At 49.5% G+C, this 8,667-nt stretch overlaps 1 protein-coding gene across 1 annotated transcript in view; it reads left to right on the plus strand.

Annotated features, from left to right (window-relative positions):
* Positions 1-7,194, plus strand: part of CSRNP2 (cysteine and serine rich nuclear protein 2) — a 38,376-nt gene extending 31,182 nt beyond the window's left edge. Inside the window, exon 5 of the mRNA XM_080994676.1 lies at positions 1,202-7,194. Within this exon, the coding sequence (XP_080850802.1) occupies positions 1,202-2,104 (903 nt within the window). The 3' untranslated portion in view covers positions 2,105-7,194. The remainder of the gene's footprint in view (positions 1-1,201) is intronic.
* The last annotated feature ends 1,473 nt before the right edge of the window (positions 7,195-8,667 follow it).

Genomic DNA, 8,667 nt, shown 5'->3' on the forward strand with positions numbered 1-8,667 from the left:
TGTGCCCTGCTAAATTAACACACTGGAAAGTCTTGTGGGATCCGGTGGTGACACTTGGGCCTTCGCAATCTCTGAGGCAGAGAGAGAGGCAGTCTCCCATTATCTTAGGAAGAATTTCCCCCAATAGAAGGTAATTGTTTCAGACTCTGTTTGGGTTTTGGGGAGAGAGGGGGACAGCAAGATGAGGTGGATCTTTGTTGTAGGGGAGCTGAAAGGGTTCCTAGGATGAGCAGCCCTGGTTGCTATTGAGCGATAACTCTGTCCTTGCAGTCTGCATGGTATCCTCATTAGTTACTCTGCATGTGAGGTCTGCTGTCCCTCTGCTCCCCTCTGCTGGCTGCTTTCTGAAATGAACAGAACACTTTCTCCATAAATTTGCAGCATTTGTGCAATTCTAAGCACATGTTCATGTTTCGTTGTTTTGTTTTCCATTATTCTGCTCCTCCTATTCCTGTGGGGGAGCATCAGGGAGAACTGTTCAGGATCCACCAGAAATCTTGGCTCTGTTTCCACCCCATCCACCTTCTGAAACTTGTAGTATTGCCTGTGCTCTTTTACGCTGTCTTTGCATCCGTTAGAGCTACAAACTTGCGTTCTAATTTTTATATTTGCTGAAATGAAAGCTGAGATTCTCAGGATGCTGACCTCTTCATCCAGTACCAAATTCTATGTTTTCACTGTGTAGAATTGGTTGTGCATGTTGTCCTTCTGTTCTAACCCAGTCCTTCAGATTGTGTGCATTCTGTCCCTTCCTTAATATTTTCCCCCACGTGTGCATCCTTTTCTTCTGCTGGCCGCTTTTTATGTGATAAATGTGCAGTTATGGTGGGGTGGGGAGGGAGGTCTCAGATATTTCCCCCTCAGTGATGTGCTTCCAATGGAAGGATATGTAATTCCCAAGCACTAAAGCTGCAGCATTTGATCACTTGTCCTGGCCTGCAGACCTGTTTTTTTCTTTCAGCTTCTAGAGATTGGCTTGGGGATGGGGCTGCTTGCAGACCTGGCTGTCCTATTGCTTACCAGCGGCAGCCTGCATGAATTTTGCATGCTCCTCCCGACAGGAACTTGGCTTCTGTTTCCTCCCAGCCTTCCCCCCCCCCCCAAAAAAAAAACCACTTGGCTAGGCTTGCATCATCCGCTCCCTTCCGCAGTGCTCTCCCGCTGGGCCCAGTTTCACTGTCCCTCAACTTCCCCCACCCAGGTGGACCGAATGTCCTTCCCGTGCGGCTGTTCCAGAGATGGCTGTGGGAACATGGCGGGGCGCATTGAATTCAATCCCATCCGGGTGCGGACTCATTACCTCCACACGATTATGAAACTGGAGCTGGAGAATAAGCGGCAGGTGAGCCGCCCCCAGACTCTGGAGGAGGAGGCCTCCGCCCCTCCCAGCTCCAGCGGCGATTGGCTGGGGGCCCAGACCCCCGAGACGCAAGACTTCCAGGAGTTCATGGCGGAGAACGAAACGGCGGTCATGCACCTGCAGACGGCCGAGGAGCTGGAGCGGCTGAAGGCCGAGGAAGACTCCAGCAGCGGCTCCAGCATGGAGAGCCTGGGGGTGTGCATTTTGGAAGAGCCCCTGGCGGTCCCCGACGGGTTGTGCCCGAGCATGGCCACGCCCATCCTCATCCAAGCCCAGCTGCCCCTGGGCTCCTCCGTTCTGTGCTTTACGGACAGCTCTGAGCAAGCCAGCTCAGCCGAGGGCGGCCAGGCCTACTTGAACAATGGGCCGGTTGTGTACTATCAGGTCGACCAAAGGTCGATGCTGGGCGTGAAGGGCGAGAGCAGCACCGAGGAGCCCGACATTCCCCCTCGCTACCCAGACGAGAAGGAGCTGAGCGTCTACTCCGTCCCGGTGACCTCGCTGGTGCCTTGTGCCAGAGCCGCCGTCTCCGGCAGGGCGGAAGGGGGCAAAGCGGCCCTGTCCCCGGAGCCCCTCGCTTCTGAAAGCTGCCCGCCTGAGGTTCCTCCTCCGCCAAGCCTGTCATTCCACACAAACGTGCCGCAGGACAGTTTGCGTCCCCAGAGTTTGGGGCAGTCTCCGGAGAGGGCCTGTGAGCTGCCCTCGTCGGAGGAGTGCTCCCTGGGACCTGCTCTGGCCGTGTGACCCATCCCGACCCACTGTAGCTCTTAATCTTGGATGTCTATTTATTGGCAGAGAATTTATCTAACGGCCACAGGCCCCCGGGGGATTATTTAACGTGGGGCGTTGGGAGGGGGGGAGCGTTGAAAGAGGGACTGCTTTGTACAGGCTCACTATGAAACGAACTACACCCAGGGGGGTCAGGGGTTTCGTCTACAGATTGGGCAGCCTCTTAACACGGAAGCGCCTGGACCACGGACAGGAAACGGTCCAATTGGAGCTGTTGCAGGGCAGGCACCTTATCCCCCATCCTGCAAGGACCAAACGTGAATGTGTGTCATGGAAGCAATAGAGTGGAGCTGCCTTTTCTCCCAGAGCTTTTTGGGGGGAAGGGGGTAGAAGAGGACGTTGCTACTGCTACGGAATATCACAAATCCATACATGCTGTGGAATCTCTCTCTCTGGCCCCGATTGCAGCTGCCTCCACCTGTACCATTTTGTCATCTTTCAGTGCTCTGTCTTCTTGGAACTGTGACCTCCTTTAATCCGCTTGAACTGCTCTGGCCAGTTGCACAGCTTTAGGCTCTTACAAACTCTTATTTATGTGACATTTTTGCAGCCCTTCCTTCCCTCCCTAGGAAAACTTTTCTTCTCCCCCCCCCCCCATTTTAAATTCCATATGGATTAACGCTGACCGTGACTGGTTACACCTGCAGTTTGGCATGCAACTGTCCATACAGAACCATTGGCCTCTGGGATCCCCCTTGCCCAGTGGCTTCATCCCAAGCAGGCTTCCTCTCCGTCTTGCTGGCTCTGAATGGGGTCCGGTGAGATCGATCAAGTTCCGTTGTTTCTTTCTTAACTAACAAACAAAATGTGCTGAATGTTTACTGGGACTTCCTATGACACTCCAATGTCCATTCTGAGCTGGGGTTTTCTGCCTCTATGATGTTAATCCCTTCTGTGATCTGATTCTTGAACACTCAATGCACTTGGAGCGGGGGGCAGTTTGATCTTCTCAGTGGAGGTAAAGATCTGACCTTTTGGGTGGACAGGGAGGTCCAGCAGAGTAACTATCCTTCTGCCCAGTCGTTCCACTAATTTTTTTCTCCTTCCCGTCAGCTGTTTCAAGACGTTCCATTCTAATTGCACGCTAGTTTGGAGGTGGATCTGAGAGCTTTATATACTCCCTTGCTACTTGCTAGCACCCTAGCCTTCTGGATGAATCTGAATATGCAATGCAACTGTAGCCGGCTGGGTTGCGAGCACAAGGGGTTAGGGTGCAATAGGGTGGCAGTGGAGAAGACCTCCAAGCTGTATATGCATCTCCTGAGATCTGCATTGCAAGGAAGGGGTGCAATTAGCTGTTCTTATTAGTCCTAGAATGAAAAGGACGAGGTGGGGTGTCCCTAGAGCTGCCACGTTCCCCCTTGTCCTACTGATGGTTCTCTCACTGCAAGATAACAAAAGCACTTTCTGCATCCACCCTCCCTGGCATTCTTCTCCCCTAGTTTTTTTGCAGTAACAGATTATTGCCTTCCTCTGCAGTTCACTGTTCTGGGTCAGCTTGGGTATCACCATGGCTTCCGTGTGGTGTGCCTTTAGATCAGGAGTGGCTTACTTAATGGCATTCCAGATGTTGCTGGACTCCAGCTCCCATCATCCCTGACCATTGGCTAAGCTCACTGTAAATGATAGGAATGGTAGTCCCAGCAGCATCTGAGACCCAAGGTTGAAGAACACTGCTCTAAATACACCAGGTTAGCTCAAAACCAGCACTGAACTTTCCCTACTTTATAATCTCTTTCCTTCCCCAGACTGTTCATGACCTCCATTACTTGCGTAAGCCCTTTGGGATATTTAATTTCCTGCCATTCATTGCAGCCTTCCCCATTCCATTGCACTCTGGATGTTTTTGGACTACAACCAGTGCTATTTTTCTAGAAAAAGAGGTGCCGGAACTCACCATGAACGCCTCCCTTGTTACAACAGCAATGGCGCCCACCTGGGAGGTGCCGGAACTGAGTTCCACTAAGTTCCAGCTGGGGAAAAAGCCCTGACTACAACTCCCATCATCCCTAACCATTGGCCAAGCTGGCAAGGACAGATGGGAGTTGTTGCCCTGTCTGGAGGGCACCAGGTTGGGGGAGGCTGCCTGGAGGATTCCCTAGGCAGTACAAGGCTGCTGTACTTATATTTATTTAGAAGGGAGGGTGGAATATAAGCATCCCATGCAAGAAGCATTCTTCCTTCATCACTTAATTCTGTCTGGGAGCTAACACATGAGTACCCTTAAGATGTATGAAATGCATGTTGTCTTTTCAGAAGGCAGCTTCTTCCTAAACAGGACTACCTGAAACTGACCGCTGAGCATCTGGCCGGTGTTTTGGATAGTGGTTGGGGGAAGAGGGGCTGGTTGACAAGAACCCCAAGCCCGTGATCCCTCTTAAACCATAAAGGGGATGGAGAGAGAACAAAACCATTTTACCAGCAGCTGCATCTAACCCACTTCTTTGCCTCCACCTTTATCACAATGATAAATGGTGGCTAATAGAGATGTAAGAATTGCAGGAATTTTGAAGCCTTGGTGGTGGAAACTGGTTCTTCCCCCCCCCCCCCGAGGGGGGGTTAGAAATGGAAGTTTTGGGGGCAATTGAAATAAGAACGTAAGAGCAGCGTTCTGGATCATGCCAATGTCCCGTCTAGTCTAGCATCCTGTTCTCACAGCGGCCAACCAGGTAATATGCAATTCTTACCAAACCTACATTTATTTTACTGCTTTTAATAACCCAAAAGGCATAATTTATAACTTGGCTTATAAAATTTTACTCTGGGATTTCCAGAGCAATTCTATGCATGTTTACCCAGAACTAATACCTTTTCTGTTTAGTGTTCCAGAGATAAGCACACGCGGAATTGCTGTAGGCTGCCCATCCCCGACACACTTACCTGGGAGTGAGTCAGTTACGCCAAACCAATGAGACTTAATTGTGAGCGGTCAGGCTGCAAAGGATCATGCTATAACAGGGTGTCTGTGTCACTGTCACTTGAGGGGAGAGGGGAAAAGGTTGACCACAAGGGAAGGACTCGGTCAAAAGCATAGGTGTAGAATATCCACTTTTACTGTGTTCATAGTACACATTTTGAGTGAGCAAAAACTTGCCTTAAAGCATTTAAGTCATTCCAAAAAAGAAAATGCTTCAAATTTCCATTTTTCCATCAGAAAGTAGACTCTAGGGCAAACCCCACCATGTTTTTTCTGGAAAGTTTCCAGTTTGGGTTTTCTTCTGGACCTCCACATCTCTAGTAACTAAGCACCTTTGCCAACCCATTTGGAAAAGCCCATCCTTCTGAAATGGCACTAGCTCCCAGGGGGATAAGGTGAACAGAAGCAATGCAGTCCTGGAAATGACAGCAACAGGGAGAGAGGTTTTTCTTTCCTTTCTTCCGGAACAGCTCCTGACCTCACAGTAATATTGCAGCCCATGGAAACTTCACACTGCTGGGTTGATGAGACTTCCGACCAGATGGTGAGTATTTAAGTATATAAAAAGGCTTTGGTACTTTATAACTCCTCCCCGATCTTCCTTTTAACTCCCAAGCTTTCCACCTGCTGCTTAGCATCAATACCGCACACCTGAGCTTCCTGCGCTTCATCTCACAAATAAGTACTTAATTGCTGCCTCGCCACCTCCTGCTGCAGTGAACGGTTTGGAAACGGCGCCAATGCGTGCAGGAGCCAGGCTTCTTTGTGCAATGACTTTTGAAATGGGGCAGGGAAGGGAGAAGAGGACCTAGAAGCACCGGAACGAGAAAAGCCTTAAAATGTCTATCACAGTCCCATTTGCTGCCTTGCGAAGCAAAGGGTGCCGTGCACACAAACGAGTGTCACTGGCCTCGTTGCTAGGAGTTCTGCTGCTAATATTTGGGGTTTTCTCCCATGCTTCTCTACAACCAGGGCTTGAAAAAGGGGCACAGGTGACATTGCTAGGTATCCCCACGCCCTTTCCATACTAGACGTTTACAAAATAAAAGGTGCTATTAAAAAGCTGGCTTTAGTCTCAAAGGCAGTCATTTCCAGATGCAACCCTCTCTGTAAGCGTATGTGTCTGTTGTGCTTGGAGATTCACAGAGCAGAAGAGTTCTAGCAGGGGGGCAAGGGATGCGCTCCCTCTACAAAGTTGCGCCGCCTGTCATCCTAGGCCAAAGGTGCAAAGGAAGTAGGCTTGAAATGCCCCCATTATATAAACCTCCCCAAGTTCATCATAACACCACTGTAGCCTTTATGGTGTGTGTCCAGTCCCCACCATTCCCTGCCTTGTGGCGCGACTAGCAGTGTACACTCGCAGGGTGCACCATTTGTATCTCTGGCTTCCTGCTGATGCGTGCAAGGCAAAAAGGATTCCCCCACCCCGCCGGAACACTTAAACACTTCCAGCTGGCCACTCCAGCACTGGCCTAGGAGCCATGGGCAACTGTGGTGCAGTTGTGTCCTAAAGGAAATGGTTTATATGCCTCACCACCAGCCCCTTATATTTGTAGCCTTTAAACTCCACACTGCACGTTCCTTTCTTTGGGGATTGGCTGTGATCAGCTCTAAAGGAAGAGGTGCAAATGGGACACACCTCAGCCGCTGGCAAATTCTCACAATTTAAGAACTTTGTTCTTTTGAGTGCTTTTAAGCTGCTGCAGCCCATGAATGACAGGTGGCCTGCTCTGCAAACGGAAACAACTTCGCACTTAAATATCTGCCTTTTGAAACTGAAAAAGGAATTATTATGACTGACATTCCAAGAAGCAGAGGGTGTTGAAATAGGTCGATAGAAACCCATCTGGATAAAACTGGCATCGTGGACACATACCCAGGCAGCATCTGAATTGCTGCATCACTGTTGTCCTGGCCCTATGCTCTAATTGCGTCCATGAGCCAGCAAAGCTGATCTGACCTTTTGCGCCTGTGACCTTGGAAAAACAAAGCGTGTCGCCTTGATGGAAGGACAAAGTAAAATGGCTTTTGTGGGTGGGATGACCTGGTTGCAAGTGAAAAAAATATAAATCCTCAACTCCAAATCATGTTAGGAAATGGATCTGATTTTCCTTCACTTGGCTTTTTTTTTTAAGACTTTTTAAAACGCTGGTACAGCATACCCATAACGATGAGCTAGTGTTGTCGCAAAGCGATCAAACACACACACTCCTTCTTTCTCCTCTCCCTGCCCCCTCCTCTTTTTTGGTGCTAGTGAACTGTTTACATGGGAATGGCCCTTTTACTACCTGTTTGGGAGACTCTTTAACTAGGCCCCAGTTTGAGACATTTGGTACAAGCCCTGCCCCTTCATCAGTCGTGACTCCGATAACTTTATAACTTGCTCTCCGCTCTCCTGCCTCACATGGTATACAGGTGGCATTTTCAATGTGAATCCAAAGCTTGTCAGGTCCTCTACATTTTGTTTTGCCTTTTATGTTATTTTCATTGTGATAATGCTGTATTTAAAGAGGATATTTAAGTGTAAAAATAAAGAAATGCTTGAACTTGCAAAGCAGCTTCTGTCCTGAGTGCAAAAGTTGGCAATAGTGGTTTAGGTTATTGCTGCTCACTTAATAGTGCAATGGACATGCAACCTTTCATAATCCTGACTAGAGCCAAGCTCATGCCACCAGCTCACGTGCGCCCGCTGCTCTTCCATGGTGCATATTGTCTGCAAAACCACTAATCTAGGGTTTATAAACTATGGGTTGTATTCAGTGCAGTGCTGATGCTTGTTCATGCCACATGCGCTGACACGAGCTCCCCTCTCCTCGCCTTGCACATCATTCTGGGACGGGAAGAAGTCCTGTTGCGCTGACTTACACTAGTGTGATTACTGAGTTTAACTGGCCCTATAATTTCAGTCTTGGAGCAGAATCTGCCTTGTAACGATGCACACACAATATATGGTTCAGAAACAGCATCAAGACCACACTGGATAGCAGTACCTGTTCATGCAACTTGAACTGGGCTTACCCTTGTTTTTGCATCATCTGTTTACTTCATTCATAGTGAAATATCAGTGGGGTCTTTCAGAGAGGCTGTGGCTTACTCACCTGTAGAGTACAGCTTGGAATATAGTTAATAGAAGCACAGGCTGTGTCTGCCGCAGCAGATCCCTGGCAAGCAGAGCCAGCCGTTTCATTACTTGGCAGGGGAATTAAACTCTTGTTACAAAGAACTGGGGTACAGTGTGTGTTGGCCAGGGCCCTTGCCTTTATGCAGTATAAACTTATGGTCTTGCATAAACTGCAGGACTCATTGGGGAAATGACAAGGTGAATAGCTTTGATCAGGGGTCACCAACCTACAGCCCGGGGGCCAGATAAGGCCCGAGGCACTTGTTTATCCAGCCCGTGGCAACTGCCGCCACCCGCTCTTACCGGTGCGGGGACCCACTTCCGGGTCGGAGAAGCACCAGAAATTGCGTGCGTATGGCGCATGCTCCCCCGCCCTCTGTGCAATTGTCGCTCGAGACACCAGCCTGAGGCAAGGAAAGCTTGGGAGACCCCTGGCTTTATGATCCCAGCACTGTGCCTGTCTAAGCTATTACCAAGCTG

Source organism: Podarcis pityusensis (genome assembly GCF_964106645.2).
Source record: "Podarcis pityusensis genome assembly, chromosome: 2".
NCBI classification, from domain to species: Eukaryota; Metazoa; Chordata; class Lepidosauria; order Squamata; family Lacertidae; genus Podarcis; species Podarcis pityusensis.